The 22,174-nt window shown below is 37.0% G+C and overlaps 1 protein-coding gene and 1 long non-coding RNA gene across 4 annotated transcripts in view; one reads left to right on the top strand and one right to left on the bottom strand.

Moving 5' to 3' along the window:
• ankrd50 (ankyrin repeat domain 50) overlaps positions 1 to 22,174 on the top strand; it is a 256,290-nt gene that overhangs the window by 18,114 nt on the left and 216,002 nt on the right. For all 3 annotated transcript variants that reach the window (XR_009119869.1, XR_009119868.1, XM_058052776.1), the window contains exon 3: positions 1,096 to 1,331. Coding sequence is in view for 1 of the 3 variants with exons in the window: in XM_058052776.1 (XP_057908759.1) it covers positions 1,096 to 1,331 (236 nt within the window). In the remaining 2 variants the exon portion in view is untranslated. The remainder of the gene's footprint in view (positions 1 to 1,095; positions 1,332 to 22,174) is intronic.
• Positions 1,024 to 22,174, bottom strand: part of LOC131105174 (uncharacterized) — a 128,456-nt gene continuing 107,305 nt past the window's right edge. Inside the window, exon 3 of the long non-coding RNA XR_009119890.1 lies at positions 1,024 to 1,289. This is a non-coding gene — a long non-coding RNA (uncharacterized LOC131105174). The remainder of the gene's footprint in view (positions 1,290 to 22,174) is intronic.

The following is a 22,174-nucleotide window of genomic DNA, read 5'->3' as shown; positions in this document are numbered from 1 at the left end:
TTCTCAAGACGTTGCCAAGATACCATCGGTCACCTTGCAAAACGACACACGTTCTTTGACTTTCTCAATATGGCCCGCAGGACACTAGTTTGACACCCGCTGCCTTGATATGAAAGTTTAATGTTTGATATGGATGCTGTATGTTATCATGTACCAGAAAAAAATATTACGTTTGATTAATGTTCATGTTAAAGGTTAAATAACTGTTAATAGTTATCCTCCCTATCCGTGTGGAAGTGGTAAGTTTTTGGCTATTTAAGTTTAAAGGAAATAACTTGGAGGCTACCGTTTAGGTCGCTAGCTCTCTAGTTTGCAAGTTAGCATGTGTCGCAAGACACTGCAGTTGCACAATATGTTGTAAATCAGGGGTCTCAAAGACACGGCCCGCGGGCCAAATGTGGCCCGCAGGACACTAGTTTGAGGACCCCGCCATGATATGAAAGTTTAATGTTTGATATGGATGCTGTATGGTATCATGTACCCAGAAAAAATGATTACGTTTGATTCATGTTCATGTTAAAGGTTAAATAACTGTTAATAGTTATCCTCCCTATCCGTGTGGAAGTGGTAAGTTTTTGGCTATTTAAGTTGAAAGGAAATAACTTGAAGGCTACCGTTTAGGTCGCTAGCTCTCTAGTTTGCGAGTTAGCATGTGTCTCAAGACACTGCAGTTGCGCAATATGTTGTAAATAAAAAAAGTATAAATGTGACTATAGTCGTGTTTTGTCATGTCTACAGGGCTCTAATCATTTTAATGTGAAAAAAATAATTTGTCTACCCACCAACTATATGTGGTTTCTTAAGTTTTTATTATTTGCTGTTTTATTATTATTATTATTATATTTATTTATTTATTACTGATTGATTGATTTTCTTTATTCTTGATTTATTTTGTGTAGAAAAATAAAAAGTAAGATATTTGAGAACAGTGGAATGTTTTATCAGAGCTTTTCTTGTAGAAAATCGAAATTAATTTTTTTTTTTTTTTGAAAACCTGATGCGACCCACTCTCGCCCAGACCCTAGCTCCAGTGCCCCCCCAAATAAATTGAGTTTGAGACCCCTGCCTAAAAGCATTTTCTCCATCTTCTCTTAGATGTGTGCTCTTGCCTCTACTGAGTGCCAATCCACCGCCGCAGGCGCTCTTCCTGTTGGTGGACTCCATCGACGAGGGCGGTCAGCTGGGCGAGGCGGAGCAGAGGTCGTCCTCCCCGGGCTCCCCAAGAACCATCGCCGAGCTCCTCGCCAGCCATCACGAGTTCCTGCCGCCGTGGCTCCTGCTCATCTGCTCTGCACGGAGACAGAACAAGGCCATTACCAAGCTTTTCACGGGTACGTTCTCCTCCATCGTGCTTGCATACACGTATTAAGTGTTCATCGCTTACACTTGTAAAAATGTCAAAATTAGGAGTAATTTTACAAGAATAAAGTCAAAAAATTTTTAAAAAGTTGTAATTTAACAAGAAAAAAATTATTATTTTAATAGCATAAAGTTGAAATATAAAAAAAATTATTCATTTTAAAAATTAATAATATAGGGAAGAAAACAATGACTGAGGTTGTGATTTTTTTGGAAGTTAGTTGGCAGAAAAAGTCAACATAAAATCATAATTGATGGAAAAATATCAGACAGATAATTTTATGAGGATAAAGTCAAAATATTTAGAGGAAAAAAGTAGTATTTTTAAATAAAATTTATTTATTTCAAATTTAAATAAATAGCTAAATATAAACACATAATATGAGGAAAAAATTATGTCATTTTAGTAGCACAGAGTTAAATTTCAGAGGAAAAACAAAGTTGTCATGTGAGAAACAAACAATATAAAAATAGTATATAATATATAAAATATTATCTAAAATAATATAAAAAGTCTGCCTTTTTGGAAAATTAGGTTGGGGAAAAAGTTATATTATTAATTATTAATATTATTACATTATTTATCCTAAAGGAATAAAGTCATAATCAGGAGTGGAAAATAATCAGGAGTTGAAAATTTACAAGAAAGCTCAAATAATTGCAAAATGTAAAAAAAAAAAAATTTGAATAAAGTCGTAATATGAGGAAACATGCCATTTTTAAAGCTTAGAGTTGAAATATTAAAAACAAAAAAAAATTAGAAACCTTAACTATTATGGGAATAAAGTCACAATATTCCAATAAGAAAATTTCTGAACATTTAAGTTGGAAAATGGGTAAAAAGTTGCCAATACAGAAGTATACTAATATTTTGTTGCACCCTTTAATTTTTCGACCGTGTCGACCTCGTTGGAAAATGTTTGATTAGCCATCTTTTGAGACTTAATCCAGGCTGATGGTTGACTAATGGTGGTTGTGTACACAGAAAAAGCCATGAAGGTTGCGGGTGTGGCGCTGTCCTATGACACTTGCTGCTCTTATCTTGTCAGGCAGGAAGCCGCCATTAATCACCAACCACCTCTGTCTTTCTGAAAGCTTTCCAGGTTGTCTTTGTACGATTAATTAATCACAGCAATAACTCCGGATTATAGCTGCGTTTTTTTTTTTTTTTTGTTTACTGCAAACAATAGAGCATTGTGAAAATGATAATGAGCAATAATGAGCAGTCAAACGGAAAACAATCGCTGTACAAAGGAAGCGGAGGAGACATCTTGTTGCACCTGAAGTGTCAACGAAAGGTGACGTTAAGAAATTGAACAAGCGGGTCATTAAGTCGATGGTGACAGCACCTGCGTCCAATTAGCCGGACAGCAAATGACCGCTCCGTCCTTAAGTGCCGCCGACGCGTTTAGATTAGATCCGTGTTGACGCTTGGTGACTCGCTTTGACTTGGCGTCCGTCCACTAATTCCAAAAACCCGACTGCGACGCAAGCTGCTCGTGTAATATCCATATGCTAGATTCGATTCCGGTTCCACAGTTTGCATACCGACTCGCTCTATGAATGAAAACATTCATCTAACTCCCAACCACGGAGCGCGGCGCCCAGACTAGCGGGTGCCCCACGTAGGCTATTCCTCCATATGTGTGTGTTGTGGTTTTCCAGGCTTTTTTATGTCGGAGAAACGCAACGAGCAGCTGCTAGCTTCCTTTCACCGACTGCCTCTCCGTACTTTTTTTTTTTTCCTTTTTAGTGGCTTTAGAGCTGCTTCAGATTCAAACGTTTGTAAACAATCTCCTCAAAGATCCTCCTTTTTCCTCAGCCAAAACTCGCTCATGTGATGTGATGCCACCGTTTTCAGTGAAGGGCATAGATATGAATTTCCCCAGCTTGTGTTCCTGCTCGTAATATTATGAGGAAGAATGTAATTTTAGTTGAAATATGAAATAACAGGTGTAATATGACAAACAAAACAATGAATTTTTGGAAAATTGGGTTGAGAAAAAGTTAGATTATGGGAATAAAAGCAAAATATTGTGGGAATAATATCTTAATATTACAAAAATAAACTTTAAGAAGATTATTTAAGGAGGAAAGATTAAATATGAAAAAATGTGTAATATGACAAACAAAGCAATGCATTTTTGGAAAATTTTGTTGAGGAAAACTTATATCATGGGAATAAAGGCAAACTATTGTGGAAATAATGTCTTAATATTACAAAAATATGAAATTTTTGAAAATTGGGTTGAGAAAAAGTTATATAATGGGAATAAAGGCAAAATATTGTGGAAATAATGTCTTAATATTACAAAAATAAACTTTAAGAAGATTATTTAAGGAGGAAAGTTGAAATATGAAATAACAGGTGGAATATGACAAACAAAACAATGAATTTTTGGAAAATTGGGTGGAGAAAAAGTTATATTATGGGAATAAAGGCAAAATATTGTGGGAATAATGTCTTAATATTACAAAAATAAACTTTAAGAAGATTATTTAAGGAGGAAAGTTGAAATATGAAATAACAGGTGGAATATGACAAACAAAACAATGAATAAAGCTGAAATTTTTGGAAAATTCGGTTGAGGAAAAGTTATATTATGGGAATAAAGGCAAAATATTGTGGAAATAATGTCTTAATATTACAAAAATAAACTTTAAGAAGATTATTTAAGGAGGAAAGTTTAAATATGAAATAACAGGTGTAATATGACAAACAAAACAATGAATAAAGTTGATTTTTTTGGGAAATTGGGTTGAGGAAAAGTTATATTATGGGAATAAAGGCAAAATATTGTGGGAATAATGTCTTAGTAATACAAAAATAAACTTTAAGAAGATTATTTAAGGAGGAAAGTTGAAGTTTGTAAATAATGAATGAATGAATAATGAATAAAGTTGTTATTTTTGGAAAATAGGGTTGAGGAAAAGTTATATTATGGGAATAAAGGCAAAATATTGTGGAAATAATGTCTTAGTAATACAAAAATATGAAATATGAAATAACAGGTGGAATATGACAAACAAAACAATGAATAAAGTTGTTATTTTTGGAAAATAGGGTTGAGGAAAAGTTATATTATGGGAATAAAGGCAAAATATTGTGGGAATAATGTCTTAGTAATACAAAAATAAACTTTAAGAAGATTATTTAACGAGAAAAGTTGAAGTTTGTAAACAATCTCCTGCCATGTGCGATTCCCCCGTTTTGAAAAGAGCGAAGGCCATCGGTCGGACTTTGCCTTGCCTGCGTTGCGACGCGTGGTCGAACCTCATTCCATCCGATGGGAGTCTTTGCAGACTCACAATAGCTTTAGCTTTCCTCCTTCAACGATGCTTTTAGCGGCGCTTTTTGTTTTGTCTGGATTCAGTCTTCCGGCTTTGAGTTCACGACAACAAGAATGGACGTTTTTTTTTTTTTTTTTCTTCTTCCTGTTCACAAACAGAATAGCGTGACCCACTTATGTACTCCAGCATTCATTCGCTTGGAGGACACTTTATTCATGCTGTGCCGAAGGACACCCAAGTACAACACCATGAGATATGATGCCAAGTGTCCCATTAAGATATACTGGCTTTTTTTTAAGGCGGCCTACTTGGGAATTGTTAGCTTCCTCATGCTAATTGTTTGGTTTCTGTTTGAAATGCACCGAAAAGGCAAAGACATGTGTTGTCTTTGTGACTGTCGGAAAAAGGAAACCCCAACTAATCCTGATAGTATGTATCCGAGATGACTGCCCCCCCTTCCCAACCTCACCCCAACCACATCACTGAATTCTTCTCGCCTTGCTCAACTCCGTCTCATGTCGGAATGTGCTTTGGGAACACTTCCACACCTCCGAGACCTGAACAGGAAGTTTAAAGGAGGCTTTCTGACTCCTGCTGGCCCCCCGGACACTCTTCGCTCGCATCCGCTCGGCGTGCAAAAACAAAGGCGCTTCTGTTTTGTGTGTGTCGATGGCGGCGAGAATTCGGATGTCGTTTCGCCCGGTGATATTTTATGATGGTTCCTTTTTTCTGATAAAGACCCCAAACGGTATGGAGGACCAAAACTGCCAAAATAATAAATAAATAAATAAATAAATAAATAAATAAATAAAAGTGAAAAAAATGAAAAAAAAATCAAAAAATTAAATACAAAAATTAATATAAATGGAAATAAAAACAAAAATAAAAAATATATACATAAATAAATAAATAAAAGCTAAAATAAATACAAAAATAAAAAAATATATACATAAATAAATAAATAAAAGCTAAAATAAATACAAAAATAAAAAACAAGATTCAAAAATTAAAAAAAAAATACAAAAATAAATGTAGAAATAAATACAAAAATAAATATATAAATAGAATTACATATCAATAAATAAATAAAAGCACTCTGCTCTCATATGTATTTATTTCATGCTGCAGACAATGTCAGCTTGAAATGCAGAAGGAAAAACTATTCAAATGAGGGGGCGGTCCTAAGTGTGTCTTGGGTTGAACTGTTCGCCTATTGGTTGATCGACATATGAGTGCGAAAAAGCTCCGTCGGGGAGGAGAGAGATCAGGCTCCAATAAGGCTTCCACTCGGAAAAGCAGGTAATCCGGGGAAGCATTATCCGAAATATCTGCTAGCAAACGGAGATCCCTGGAGATTGCAGCCATATTTACCGCCATTGAGAGTGGTGTGGTGACTTCCTCTTGCTGTGGCCGTTTGCAGGCATACCTAGTCGATTTTCGCACTCACATGTCGATCAACCAATAGGCGAACAGTTCAACCCACAGACACACTTAGGACCGCCCCCTCATTTGAATAGTTTTTCCTTCTGCATTTCAAGCTGACATTGTCTGCAGCATGAAATAAATACATATGAGAGCAGAGTGCTTTTATTTATTTATTGATATGTAATTCTATTTATATATTTATTTTTGTATTTATTTCTACATTTATTTTTGTATTTTTTTTTTAATTTTTGAATCTTGTTTTTTTATTTTTGTATTTATTTTTGCTTTTATATTTTATATATTTATTTATTTATTTATTATTTTGGCAGTTTTGGTCCTCCATAAAACGGTGCCAGTGGAACACATCCATGCAGAAAATGTCCCCCCCTCCCCCTCAAAGAGTGCGGTGCTACTGTACAGCGATGATAGGGGTAGCGGAGTGGAAACACTTAGGCGGCAATTTTGGTCGGGAGCCGGGTAAGAGTGCATGGCAATTTTACAAGGCCTCGGGGGGTTGAACGCAGAGAGCAAAGGAGAAGGCGGGGGGGTAGAGGCGGGGACGCCGACAACCGTGGGTGGGGGGGGTTGCAAATAGAATAAACCGCCTCACGAGCTAAGACGGGTTTTGAAATCTCGAAACCATCCAAACCGAGTGGATGTCAGATTTAAAAAGAAGTGGTGGGTGAGCTGGAGCTCCGCCCAAATGTGGAGACCAGACTTTGAACATCTTTGGGTCAAGTGGATGTCATTCCTCAACTCGTTTTTTTTTTTTTTTTCCAATCTACCCCATCGCTTCTTTGCTCCATGAAATAAAAATACAAAGCGCCCACAGGTATCACTTTTGGAAATAAATAAATAAAGTTGACTTGGATTTGCAGCGGTTACTTGAATAACGACCTTAAAAGGGAAGTAGATGAAACCTTTGATGGAAAGGCTTTTCATGTCTTTAGACCTGAGAAGAAGCGGGTCTCTTTTCCAGATAGCAGAGAGAGATGGTTTGCAAAAAAAAAAAAAAAAAAAAGGCCAGCGGGAGTGAACAGGAAATAGCTTTTTATACAGCTTCTACTTTTGAAACATCTTTGGAGCAACTTGCCATAAGTTACATTTTAATGCATACAAAGAATCACATAACAAATATTTATTGCATCAAGGCTTTTTGACTTTATTTTGTTCACTTCCTGCTTTCCATAATACAGTTTTTTTTATTTAATTTTTATTTTTACTACTATTTTTATTTTTATTTGTACTCCGGTTTCCTCCCTCATTCCACAAACACGTTATGTTAATTGGTAATGGTAATTACCATTTTTTTAAATTTCATTTGAACATGCATCAGATTACAATTGAATGCATCACATAATCAGTTCACAGTTCCACATGTCCAAAAGGAGTAGGAAGAAGCAAAGCTTATTAAATCCTACCCCTCCATCTGGTACTTTTACAATCAGTAACTGTTGCATTTGTTCACTTCCTGCTTTCATAATATAATTTAATATTTTAATTTTATTTTTTTGATTTGAAATATTTCTTAGTTGGGGGTAATGGTAATGGTTTAATTTCATTTGAACATGCATCAGATTACAGTTGAATGCATCACATAATCAGTTCACAGTTCCACATGTCCAAAAGGAGTAGGAAGAAGCAAAGCTTATTAAATCCTACCCCTCCATCTGGTACTTTTACAATCAGTAACTGTTACATTTGTTCACTTCCTGCTTTCCATAATACAGTTTAAGGTTTTTGTTTTGTTTTTTTGGTTTTTGTTTTATTTTTTTACTGCTATTTTTATGTGTATTATTATTATTGTATTTTTTGGTTGTTCTTTTGGTTCTATTTTGTTTTATTTTTATTTTTACTACTATTTTTATTTATACTCCGGTTTCCTCCCACATTCCCAAAACATGCTATGTTAATTGGTAAAGGTAATGGTTTAATTTCATTTGAACATGCATCAGATTACAATTGAATGCATCACATAATCAGTTCACAGTTCCACATGTCCAAAAGGAGTAGGAAGAAGCAAAGCTTATTAAATCCTACCCCTCCATCTGGTACTTTTACAATCAGTAACTGTTACATTTGTTCACTTCCTGCTTTCCATAATACAGTTTAAGGTTTTTTTTGTTTTTTTTTGTTTTGATTTTTTTATTTTATTTTTATTACTATTTTTATTTTTATTTGTATTATTATTATTGTATTTTTTTTTGTTTTTTTTTGTTTTTTGTCATTTTTGGTTTTATTGTTTTATTTTTACTACTATTTTTATTTATTTTTATTTGTACTCCGGTTTCCTCTCACATTGTCCAAAGGAGTAGGAAGAAGCAAAGCTTATTAAATCCTACCCCTCCATCTGGTACTTTTACAATCAGTAACTGTTACATTTGTTCACTTCCTGCTTTCCATAATACAGTTTAAGGTTTTGTTTTTTTTTTTAAATAATGTACCTCGTACCAAAGTTCTTTTGAGGTTCATTTTACCATTTTTGGAAATTGAAATGGAGGAATATAGTGACAAAAAAGGCCTACATGCCCACACAAGAAGTATAAAAACCAATATTTTCATGGATGAGGAAGCCCAAGAAGGTACATTTGAAAGCTAACACAAGCTAGCACAAGAGGAAGGTTAAACCAGGTAGCGCCGAATGTCGGTTTCGAACTCCCCGCACATAAAGTGTTGTGCCGAGAAGCGTGCAGTGTCTTCTAACGGCTCTAATCATCACAGAGAGAGCGAGAGAGCGACTGGGGCCATAAAAGACATAAGCCCCCCCCCCCTAACCCCCCTCCGCCATCCCCTCCTTTGAGCGAGGGAATTCCATCTCGGCACTGATACAGCAAGTTCAATGAGGTTAATTTCCCCCAATCATGACATACATCATTTCCTTTGTTACGCCAATTTTAGCCTCCCACAAACTTGAACCCAGCCGCACATTCATACTCACATTTAAAGCCCCCCCCCCGCCTGCAGTAATGAATCACAGCTGTAATTAAGTCTGTTATATTCCCAGCTCAGTCTGAGGAATGTTATTGGACTCGTCTTCGTGTGAGGCACGTCGACTGGAAGGGAAGTCAGGGTTAGTCATTCACATCTTAAGATGCTTGACCCGCTACTAATCATGTCACATTTACTGCCTCATCCAAACGTAGGAAATTGCAGGAATGTACATTTTGTCACCTTAAAGAGGGTTCGAAGTGAAGCTTCAAAATGCGGAAAAAAAAAGAAAGCAATTTATTACAAACCACAAAGTGAAACTGGTGACACGTTTAAGAGGATAGCAAGTTCCCTGCAATACCCCCCCATAGCCAATGCCGTTTGACGCCCCTGCACGACCTGGAGCGCCATTGCAAAGTGTAAATTCTTGCAATTTTTCAACTGGTCTTGATCAGCAGTATACAACGGAACCTTGGTTTTCGTCATTCATTTATCACAAAACATCGCAATTTTTTTTAATCGCATAAAAAATAGCAAAAAATCACAAAAAAATCGCAAAAAAATTGCACAAATCGCAAAAAAATTGCATAAAAATTTAAATATGAAAATTATTAAATCTATTTAATCCCTTCCAAAATTTTTTTTATATATATTTTAAATTTATAACGAATAATTAGAGTTTTACAAGCAAAAAGACAACGCAACAATAATCAATAATACTGACTACTGTGTTACGTGAAATATTGTATGAAAATCGAGGCAAAGAAATTGCACAAAAATTGCAAAGAAATTGCAAAAAAAAAATTTAAATATGAAAACTGAGGCAATTAAATCTATGTAATCCCTTCCAATTTTTTTATATATTTTTAATTTATAGCGAATAATTAGAGTTTTACAAGTAGAAAGACAATGCAACAATAATCAATAATACTGACTGCTGTGTTACGTGAAATATTGTATGAAAATTGAGGCAAAGAAATTGCAAAAAAATTGCAAAAAAATGTAAATATGAAAACGGACGCAATTAATTCTATTTAATCCCTCTAAGGCAAAGAAATTGCAAAAAAATTGCAAAGAAATTGCAAAAAAATTGCAAAAAAATTGCAAAAAAATTGCAAAAAATATTTAAATATGAAAACTGGGGCAATTAAATCTATTTAATCCCTTCCAAAAATTGTTATATATTTTTAATTTATAGCGAATAGTTAGAGCTTTACAAGCAGAAAGACAATGCATCAATAATCAATAATACTGACAGGTGAGTTACGTGAAATATTGTATGAAAATCGAAGCAAAGAAATTGCAAAAAAAAATGCAAAAAAATCACAAAAAAAATCACAAAATCACAAAAAAATGTAAATGAAATACGTGAAATATTGTATGAAAATCGAGGCAACATTGTAGTGAAAAGTTACGAAAAAACTCTAAAATCTCCAAAAGGGTCGGGGTCTCCTTCGCTGAGCCCACCCTGGGAAAGACGTGAATCACGGCCCTCACCTCGCCGTGCCCGCCGTGAACGGGGCGCTCTTTGCCCAAGCTGCCAAGAGGCACAACTGATTTACCGCCGCCCATCACAAAGGAAACGAAACGGCACCGTTTCAAGCGCGGGGGGGGGGGGGGGGGGGGGGCCCACGCCGTCTCTCAAAGACGCCCTTTGTCCTCGCGCCCGCGGCTGAATCTTAACACGGCGTAGCCGCAAAAGGTCAACATCATTTTTAACATCTCCACGTATATATATGTCCGTCGTCCTGCGTGTGTGTTTGCTATTTTTTTTGTCAGCGGCCTCATTCGGAGGTCACCACAAGATCTTCTGGCCCGCTGACAACATAAATAGTCGTAAAGCAACAAGGTTGTTTTAATTCTGTGGAATGCCCACCCCCACCTCCCACCCCCACCACCACCACACACCCAGAAGAGAGACAAAGATGCTTCTAAATCCGCAGTAAATTACTCGTTGTGACAAAGTTTACATGACGGGGACGCAGGAATGCGGAAAGACCGAATTCAGGATTTTATCAGGGATTACACATACTTGACGATAAGATTAGAATCTGAATCATTTAATAACACGGATTTATGGGAGTATATGAAAGCTTCCGTGAAGTATCGCTTTAAGGCGATGACGAGCCCATTGTACTCTGGGTATGGTAGTTTACTCTTTCGTTAGCTTTTAGCACGTTTGCATGTGATGATACTCCATGACTTTAGGGATTATTGCAAGTCTGTGTGTATTTTTTGGGGTTCTATTGTATGTAATCTAAGGTATTTGTGGCTGGAATGACTTTATGTCAGTAAGCAGTACGACCCAAATAAGGTCAGACAAAAAAACGGAATTCAATTGAATGCATCACAATCAGTTCACAGTTCCACATGTCCAAAAGGAGTAGGAAGAAGCAAAGCTTATTAAATCCTACCCCTCCATCTGGTACTTTTACAATCAGTAACTGTTACATTTGTTCACTTCCTGCTTTCCTAATATAGTTGAATTTTTTTTTTGGTTGTTTTTTTTTGGTTTTTGTTATTTTTGGTTTTATTTTGTTTTATTTTTTAATTTTTTTAATTTTATTTTTACTACTATTTTTATTTATTTTTATTTGTACTCCCGTTTCCTCCCACATTCCAAAAACATGCTATGTTAATTGGTAATGGTTACATTTGTTCACTTCCTGCTTTCCATAATACAGTTTTTTTTGTTTTTTTTTAAATAATAATTAGTTAATAAAAATAGTTAATAATAATAATAACGAGGTGTGACTGCTCTATGCAAGATGTCGGGTATCAATAACTGTCAAAACGAGCTTTCGCTTAGATTTCAACACCCAGTTTGGCCGCTTGTGCTCAAAGCGGAGGGGGGGGGGGGGGGGGGGGCAGCTATTTCCGCCAGTCCTTGGCCGATTCTCATCCTCCGCAGACACGCACATTCCCCTCCAAATACTCGACTTTTAGTGGCGAATGACTTCCTGAAGGATGTCATCTTCCCCGCCAAGTCGATAGCTGCTCGTCGCCGTGCAGATTTGCATCAGGATTCACGTACGCCGTGTCGCCCGCCAGGCTACACACGTCAAGTCCTCCTTGAGATGAGCCGAAGGCCGTAATCCTGAGTGAATACAGTAATTTACCAGCGTGCTGTCTGACAGCTAGCTTAAATTACTGCTCTACCTCGGCAGTGACACAGCAGAACTTCTGAGCAACCCCCCCACCCCCCCCCCCACACACACCTCTCACTCCTAATGTGATGCCCTTTGGTATGTTGCATTCTTCAGCCAAGTATTTATAGGCCATCTTTTTATCTTCAACGCTCGGATGCACTTAAACAGACGTTTACTTTAATTGGCGGGTGATTATAACGAGCTCTTGTGAACGAATCATTGGATTATTTTAATTTATTCTTGCTCAAAAGTAAACCGTTTCCTGATCTACGACCTTCCTGCCAATCGTATCGATTCTGGAGCAAACTGCCTGGCTATTATCTCCCCATGCGAAGCATCAAAACGCTTCCAGATATCCCCGGCTTTGGTTTGTGTCGATCAGAACGGAAAGGCGAATAAAATGTGACGTTTAGGGAAACATGTGTTGGAACGCTTAAACGAGGTCGCCAGGGGGTCGGTAAGTGTATTGATGAACCAAAGCACGGACAAATGTGGGGAAATTTGATCCGACGTCAGGTGGAAATGACTACTAGAGCATTTTGGTTGTTTGGTGTTGTTGTTGTTAAGAGCTATATTGATAAATTATGTTGAAACTAGTTAGTTTGCAGTTACTGCAGTATATGTATTTTACTTGGTTTGGATGCAGGATTATTTTATATGATAGTAATTTGGGGGGAAAGTACATTTTTTATCATTTCATATTCCAGGTATTCCTCAAAAAACACGTTTTTGATATCATGCCATTCACATTTTTAACTTACGTTTTATACATTTTAAGAAATTTTAATTCTTGTGTTACTCCCCCAACCTTCCATAAGTGGGTCAAAAATGACCCGGTCAGGTTGTTTTCTTGAAATATCTTTGTAATGAAAATTTTTATAATTTCATATTCCAGGTATTCCACAAAAAACATGTTTTTGATATTATGCCATTCATGTTTTTAATACATTTTAAGATTTTTTAGTTTTTGTGTTACTACCCCAACCTTCCTTAAGTGGGTCAAAAATGACCTGGTCAGGTTGTTTTCTTGAAATATCTTCGTAATGAATTTTTTTTATCATTTCATATTCCAGGTATTCCTCAAAAAACATGTTTTTGATATCATGCCATTCATATTTTTAACTTACCTTTTATAAATTTTAAGAAATTTTAGTTTTTGTGTTACTACCCCAACCTTCCATAAGTAATGAAATTTTTTAATGAAATTTTTTTATCATTTCATATTCCAGGTATTCCTCAAAAAAAAATTTCATATCATACCATTCACATTTTTAATACATTTTAAGAATTTTTTGTTTTTGTTACTACCCCAACCTTCCATAAGTGGGTCAAAAATGACCCAGTCAGGTTGTTTTCTTTTAATATCTTCGTAATGAATTTTTTTAATCATTTCATATTCCAGGTATTCCTTAAAAAAACATGTTTTTAATATCATGCCATTCACATTTTTAACTTACCTTTTATAAATTTTAAGAAATTTTAGTTTTTGTGTTACTACCCCAACCTTCCATAAGTGGGTCAAAAATGACCTGCATGTATTTTCTATGGAATCCAATAGGAACCTTTGATTCTTATCAACTCCTAAATATAATACTAAATATCATACAAGTGATTATTCCTAACCAAAATAGCAAAATTGGCATAAAAACGCATTGATTCTAGTATGGGTCATTTTTGACCCACTTATGGAAGAGTGTAGGGGTCCAGTCACTCGTGCATCAAAGGGTTAAGACAAGTCTGGGGTTTCCGGATTAGGCCGCTGCCCGAGCGACGCAATGTCGAATACATGGAAGACGATAGATTTATCGTTTTCTCAAAAACTAAAACGTATCGTCAACGCAGACCCGCAAAAAGTCTACCATTAACGACTGTTTAGTAGATTAACAGATCGACGTTCAACCACATTTTGGATTGTTAAATAAATATACTTTATTAATCCGGTGGGAATGTAATTAGTCAGTCAGGCGAGCTCTCCGATGACGAGTTAGATTTGGTGGGTCGGCTTCTTCACGTCGCAGGTTTGAGTACCTTAAAGTCGCTCAGCTGTGCTGTTGACAGAAACCCTGACAGATACGGCGATAAGTCGCATGTATTATATATACTATATTATCGCTCAGTGTCCTATTGCATCTTAATGAGCTCCTGTCACTCAAATCCCAGGATCCTATCATACATGTTCTCGGTGCAAACGTTGCCCTGCCCCCGCTTCGCTTCCCTCCGATCGGTACAACAGGTCTGACTGGAAAACGGCTCCAAGACTGAAGAGCAGGCATGTTTGAACAAGAGCCTGTTCTTGTTCGCCGCCTCCAGTACAACATAATTAATTGTTCAAGTGAAATAATTGCCTTTTTTTCATCATTTAAAACTATTTTTCTAACAGTCTCTGCAGAAATGGCCGCCCAGAGATAAACAAGGGAGCTTATCAAACCAAACAATATCGCTGTTGGATTAAATAACCGCACTTGTTTGCAGTACTTCAAGACTACGGTCCTCGTACTTTGAGGGGTTTTGGTTTTTCTGTGGAGTGACGGGCGCTGCAGCTGTCGAGCAGACGTTGTCACACAGAGCTTTACCGGAGCATCTGAGGGCGGCCGGGGGCTTGGGTTTCTGTTTTCTTAGCTGATCCGCTGAGCTAAGGACACTGTCCTGCAAAGAACGCAGCCGATTCGAGACGCTGCGGACTGGACGATGAGCTCACAGCAACACACACACACACACACACACACACACGAAGGTTGCCTCGTTTGTCATTTGAAAAATTAATCTGGAAGGCCAACAGTCTGTCTTTTGTGCACGGAGCAGCAGCATCTCTGGTGGCTGGTGTCCAGGTCTGTAACAAGCAGCAGCTGGCTCAGAGGCCTTTTCTCCTCTGGAGCTGCATCTCACACACACACACACACACACACACACACACACACACACACACACACACTGATGAATGTGGCATTTGTTGCTCTATTCGCAGCCGCTATTGTCCGCAGCGCTCACATACACAACGGCCACACAACAGCTACTACAGTCGAGGCTTTGTGACCGAGCAGGATTAAAGTTTTTTTGGAAGCTTTCTATTGCAACTGTAACTTGTTGCATTCCTTTGTACTCAAACGCCACCTTCTAAAAAAAATAAAAAATAAAACAATTTTGTGCATAAATCTACGGATCAGAACAGCAAACAGACTCATGCTTTCATATGTTCTCACAGAAAGTGTAAAAAAATATATGTTCTTTATATTATCAACATTATTTAAAAAAAACAAAAAAAAAAAATAATAAATAAAAATAAATAAATAAATAAAAATAAAAAATTAAGAATTAATAAAGTTAAATAAAATAAAAAAAAATGAATATGAATTAAAAAATAAAAAAAAACAAAAAACCTTAAACTGTATAATGGAAAGCAGGAAGTGAACAAATGTAATAGTTATTGATTGTAAAAGTACCAGATGGAGGGGTAGGATTTAATAAGCTTTGCTTCTTCCTACTCCTTTTTGGACATGTGGAACTGTGAACTGATTATGTGATGCATTCAATTGTAATCTGATGCATGTTCAAGTGAAATTAAACCATTACCAATTAACATAGCATGTTTGTGGAATGTGGGAGGAAACCGGAGTATAAATAAAAATAAAATAATAAAATTAAAAAATAACACAAAATAAAAACAAAAACAACAAAAACAAAAAACCAAAAAAACCAAAAAAAAACCAACTATATTAGGAAAGCAGGAAGTGAACAAATGTAATGTTTACTGATTATAAAAGTACCAGATGGAGGGGTAGGATTTAATAAGCTTTGCTTCTTCCTACTCCTTTTGGACATGTGGAACTGGGAACTGATTATGTGATGCGTTCAATTGTAATCTGATGCATGTTCAAATGAAATTAAACCATTAGCATTATTCTGGTAATGGCTTTATTTTGCGGTGCTTGCAAACGTCTCCTTCCCTCCCCTCTTGGAGTGACTCGCTTTGTAAATAGTGTGTCAGTGACCGTGGAATGTTTTGTCTGCAGCAGGAAGTCAATTTCATTTGAGATCAAGCCACTATCCAGAATCGGCCTTTTAGTTCCGATAAATATTGTCCTAACGGCAAATAAAAACAATCAAGTCAAATATGACATGATCCGCATTGCTTGTTTCCCCCTTTAATGGCCTCTTCCCCTCGGCTAAGCTGCTGGGTTTCCCGTCCCAGTTGGCACAAGTCCAGAATGTCCGTAGAAGGCTCCGGTCCAGAGAGCTACCGTAGGAGGAATAGTGGATGCATCCACAGCACATAACATTCCCGAGTCCCGCGTTCCGACGCCACAAAAGAACCTTGCGAACGAGTGCTTCTTGCAATCTGATCTGATCATGTGAAGTATGAGAAGAGCGTTGACACTCGAGTGGTTCTGATAAAAACGCAGAAACAAGGCCAAGTAAACTGCCGTTCTACTGACTAATCAGTCTTCCCACGGGAGTTCATAGTTTGAAGGGCTGCAGTCACGCATCTTCCCAGATTTCTTGGGTTTGGGATTTGAAAATTGATTTTTTTTTTGACTGGAGTTGGAGCTGGAACTGGAATCATGCAGCCAAAGAGAACAGGGTGGGGGGGTGAAGGAGGAAAAGGCGCACAGTGCAGTGCAACAATTCCAAACAAAGTGGGTTGGGGTCATGGAGTTTCTGTTGTCATGAACGAGCAGCCCGTTTACTGCTGGGGAGTGATAAAGTTTTTGGTGGTAAATCTGTGTTTTCAAGGATGGACATAGAGAGAACGTCAATTCAGCTATTTGATTGGATTTAAACCTCTCGGAAATTTCTATCATCCGATTTTTTTTTTGAATCAATGTTTAACCCTTAGATGCATAAGTGGGTCAAAAATGACCCGGTCAGGTTGTTTTCTTGAAATATCTTTGTAATGAAAATTTATCAATTCATATTCCAGATATTCCTAAAATAAAACATGTTTTTGATATCATACCATTCACATTTTAACTTACCTTTTATAAATTTTAAGAAATTTTAGTTTTTGTGTTACTACCCCAACCTTCCATAAGTGGGTCAAAAATGACCCGGTCAGGTTGTTTTCTTGAAATATTTTTGTTATGAAAATTTTTCATAATTTCATATTCCAGGTATTCCTAAAAAAAACATGTTTTTAATATCATGCCATTCACATTTTTAACTTGGCTTTTATAAATTTTAAGAAATTTTAGTTTTTGTGTTACTACCCCAACCTTCCATAAGTGGGTCAAAAATGACCCGGTCAGGTTGTTGTCTTGAAATATCTTTGTAATGAAAATTTTTCATCATTTCATATTCCAGGTATTCCTAAAAAAAACATGTTTTTAATATCATGCCATTCACATTTTTAACTTACTTTTTATACATTTTAAGACATTTTAGTTGGTCAAAAATGACCCGGTCAGGTTGTTTTCTTGAAATATCTTTGTAATGAAAACTTATCAATTCATATTCCAGGTATTCCTAAAAAAAAACATGTTTTTTTAATATCATGCCATTCAATTTTTTAACTTACCTTTTATAAATTTTAAGACATTTTAGTTTTTGTGTTACTACCCCAACCTTCCATAAGTGGGTAAAAATGACCCGGTCAGGTTGTTTTCTTGAAATATCTTTGTAATGAATTTTTTTTTTATCATTTCATATTCCAGGTATTCCTCAAAAACATGTTTTTGCTATATACCCTTTTTAACTTACATTTTATAAATTTTAAGAAATTTTAGTTTTTGTGTTACTACCCCAACCTTCCATAAGTGGGTCAAAAATGACCTGCATGTATTTTCTATGGAATCCAATAGGAACCTTTGATTCTTATCAACTTATCAACTCCTAAATATAATACTAAATATCATACAAGTGATTATTCCTAACCAAAATGGCAAAATTGGCATAAAAATGCATTGATTCTAGTATGGGTCATTTTAGACCCACTTATGGAAGAGTGTAGGGTCCAGTCACTCGTGCATCTAAGGGTTAAGACAAGAAAGGCCTCAAGGACGAACGGCAATGATAGCGAGAACACATCCTCCCTCCCTACTGTGTTCATCGAGGGGGGGGGCTCTTGTCCGAAAGTTCACTCCGAGCTTGGGAACTACTGTCTGTTTGCTATCCAGCTTCCAGGTGTGGTTCTACTGCCCTCGTGGGAGGAAAAATTCCACAGCTCGTTCCTATCCAAACAGTAGCCTCGGCCTTGGCAGTACTTCAATACACATTACACCAGCAGTATATTACACATTTAAAGCAATCACATATACAGATAATGAGATACATGAAATTATAGCGAGTGATTATTCTGGGCCAACTGTTTGTCAATGAGACAATAATTAACTTAATGACCAGGCAGTAGATTAATGAATAAGCGAGAGCGGAAAAAAAGCTGTCTCACAATAATCTATAAATTGTTAAGTACATGAGTGTTTGTTTTTCCACGTCTGTTACCTCCAAAGAGGCAGTTTGAGGGTTCACTCTGTGCATTGGTTCAATGCCTAGGTACTTAGAACAACGGCAAACAGAACAAGACCTCTCTTTACAGAGTAAACGTGACTTATGAAATAAAATACTGCATTATTATGATATATATGATATGGAGGGGCTGCACGGTGGTCGAGTGGTTAGCGCGCAGACCTCACAGCTAGGAGACCCGAGTTCAATTCCACCCTCGGCCATCTCTGTGTGGAGTTTCCATGTTCACTCCGTGCACGCGTGGGTTTTCTACGGGTACTCCGGTTTCCTCCCACATTCCAAAAAACATGCTAGGCTAATTAATTAGCATGACTCCAAATTGTCCATAGGTATGAATGTGAGTGTGAATGGTTGTTTGTCTATATGTGCCCTGTGATTGGCTGGCTTGCGACCAGTCCAGGGTGTACCCCGGGCTGGGATAGGCTCCAGCATACCTGCAACCCTAGTGAGGATAAGCGGTATAGAAAATGGATGGATTAAATGATTATCTGACCGGAATCTTTCCATGGTGTCCCAACTCTAAAAAGAAAGTACTGCCGCCGGGTACTCCGGTTTCCTTCAACATTCCAAAAACATGCTAGGCTAATTAATTAGCGACTCCAAATTGTCCATAGGTATGAATGTGAGTGTGAATGGTTGCTTGTCTATATGGCGCCCTGTGATTGGCTGGCTGGCCACCAGTCCAGGGTGTACCCCGCCTCTGGCCCCGAAGACAGCTGGGGTAGGCTCCAGCATACCTGCAACCCTAGTGAGGATAAGCGGTATAGAAAATGGATAGATTAAATGATTATCTGACCGGAATCTTTCCATGGTGTCCCAACTCTAAAAAGAAAGTACTGCCCCCGGGTACTCCGGTTTCTTCCAACATTCCAAAAACATGCTAGGCTAATTAATTACCATGACTCCAAATTGTCCATAGGTATGAATGTGAGTGTGAATGGTTGTTTGTCTATATGTGCCCTGTGATTGGCTGGCTTGCGACAAGTCCAGGGTGTACCCCGCCTCTCGCCCCCTGAAGACAGCTGGGATATGCTCCAGCACCCCCCGCGACCCTGTGGTAGAAAATGAATGAATGATTCCTGATTTGGATGATACTTAATAATTGTCTCATATTTTTGGAAGAACTTTTCCATAGTAGTGTTGGACACGTAACCCCTGTAACGTTCCCTTCCTGTCCCGGTGGCCCCTGAAAGCGTGGGAACTCTAAACCGAGGCAGCAAATGCTTAGAAATACTCTTAGACAGACACGGTTGACTGCATCCATCGTCATGCATCATGATCAGCGATCGTGGGGCTAACATTCCAAAAGATGTGAGACTAAAGTCGAGTGTCTTTACATCGAGACAGCAGACGCCGTTTGACGCTGTCTGTCACAAGCATGCTGTGTACAATTAGCGAAAGAAACAGTCGGATGTTTCACAGGCCTGATTGGATGTTTCCTTTCGCTTACAGATTCTTAAACATTAGAGCTAAGCTACTTTTTTTAAATGTATTTTATTTGGGCAAATATATGAAACATTACAGTGCATTTCTTACACCAATCAAAATATAACTTTCCATTATTTACATTTGTATTCAACTATATGATCACAAGCCCAAAAAGGAGTAGGCTGAAACAAAAGCTTATAAATGCCTACCCCTTTTTTGCAAGATATAATCATGTTCATGACACAGTCTTGTTTTATCATTATTATCATTATTGTTATATGGTAATGGTTTAATTTCATTTGAACATGCATCAGATTACAATTGAATGCATCCCATAATCAGTTCACAGTTCCACATGTCCAAAAGGAGTAGGAAGAAGCAAAGCTTATTAAATCCTACGCCTCCATCTGGTACTTTTACAATCAGTAACTGTTACATTTGTTCACTTCCTGCTTTCCTAATATAGTTGAAGTTTTTTTTTATTTTTATTTTTTTATTGTTTTTGGTTGTATTTTGTTTTATTTTTTAAATTTAGAAATTTTATTTTTAATTTTACTACTATTTTTATTTATTTTACTCCATTTTCCTCCCACATTCCAAAAACATGCTATGTTAATTGGTAATGGTTTTATTTCATTTGAACATGCATCAGATTACAATTGAATGCATCAGATAATCAGTTCCCAGTTCCACATGTCCAAAAGGAGTAGGAAGAAGCAAAGCTTATTAAATCCTACCCCTCCATCTGGTACTTTTACAATCAGTAACTGTTACATTTGTTCACTTCCTGCTTTCCATAATACAGTTTAAGTTTTTTTTTTTTTTTAATTCATAATAATTTTTTTAATTTTATTTAATTTTATTAATATTTTTTTTTTAATTTTTTAATTTATTTATTTTTTGTCACGTACCAAAGTAGGAGGTGATATGAGCATCCAATGCCATAATGGGTACCATAGTAAGTGTCAATATAGTGATATATATAGCACATCATGACTGGTTCAAGACTCTTCATCCTTGTATTTACTTGTATTTATAATCTTTATCATTATTGCCATTATTATTGTTATTATTATCACCATTATTATAATCATTAATATTACCATTTTCATCATAGTTGTAACAATTTTTGGATATATTTTTTCATTATTAAATTTTACAGACTTCATTGCTTCTTGTAGAGTGCTGTATCATTCCATCTGTTGTTTTGTGAAATCCGCAGTATTTGTGCTTTTATTGTCAATTTATTAGCCCACTTTTTCCCCCCTAAGTGTAACATTTACATATAATTTTCTGGATTGCATGTGTCAGGTGACTTTACTGATGATGTGGTGGGTCTGAACCTTTGCCGTTGCCAATTGTGTTGCAAAAATAAGAAGGCACTTAGTGAAAGAACATGACTTATTTTCTTCCACAGAGGAATACTTCTTTGTGGTTTTGTATTCCATAAAGTTCTATATCTGTTGGCAGGGGTTTTGTTTTGGGGGGGAGACTTGTTGATCACTCGCTCACTTAAGTTGATGTTTCAGCTGTAACTTTTGCACACTCTATTATTATTAAAACAGCCTCTCAGGAAGAGTGCACGGCGAGTTATTTGCCCCAGATTTGTTTTCCGTATTGCTTGTTGCCTGACTTGAAAGCAAACCGCTCCTGATGGTCTCTCTCCTGCCAGCAGCCACAGGGCCGACGCGCTCATTTCCTCTGTAAGGATGTATTTTAGTCAGTTATCCTGCGCCTTAGGAAATTGGAGATTAGCTGAACCTAATTATCTCAAAGTATAAAAATCAATGGCTGAACACACGACGTGGTTTTAAAGTCATGAACGCGGACGACTGCAGCAGTTTAATGATTCATTCATTCATTTTTTACTGCTTTTTCCTCATGAGGGTTGCAGGAGTGCTGGAGCCTATCCCAGCTGTCTTCAGGCGAGAGGCGGGGTACACCCTGGACTGGTCGCCAGCCAGCCAATCACAGGGCACATATAGACAAACAACCATTCACACTCACATTCATACCTATGGACAATTTGGAGTCGCTAATTAACCTAGCATGTTTTTGGAATGTGGGAGGAAACCGGAGTACCCGGAGAAAACCCACGCATGCACGGGGAGAACATGCAAACTCCCTGCAGAAAT

The sequence above is a fragment of the Doryrhamphus excisus genome, chromosome 2, assembly GCF_030265055.1.
Source record: "Doryrhamphus excisus isolate RoL2022-K1 chromosome 2, RoL_Dexc_1.0, whole genome shotgun sequence".
In the NCBI taxonomy this organism is placed as follows: domain Eukaryota; kingdom Metazoa; phylum Chordata; class Actinopteri; order Syngnathiformes; family Syngnathidae; genus Doryrhamphus; species Doryrhamphus excisus.
Note: the sequence above shows the minus strand (reverse complement) of the source record. Positions and strands in the feature narration are given on the sequence as shown.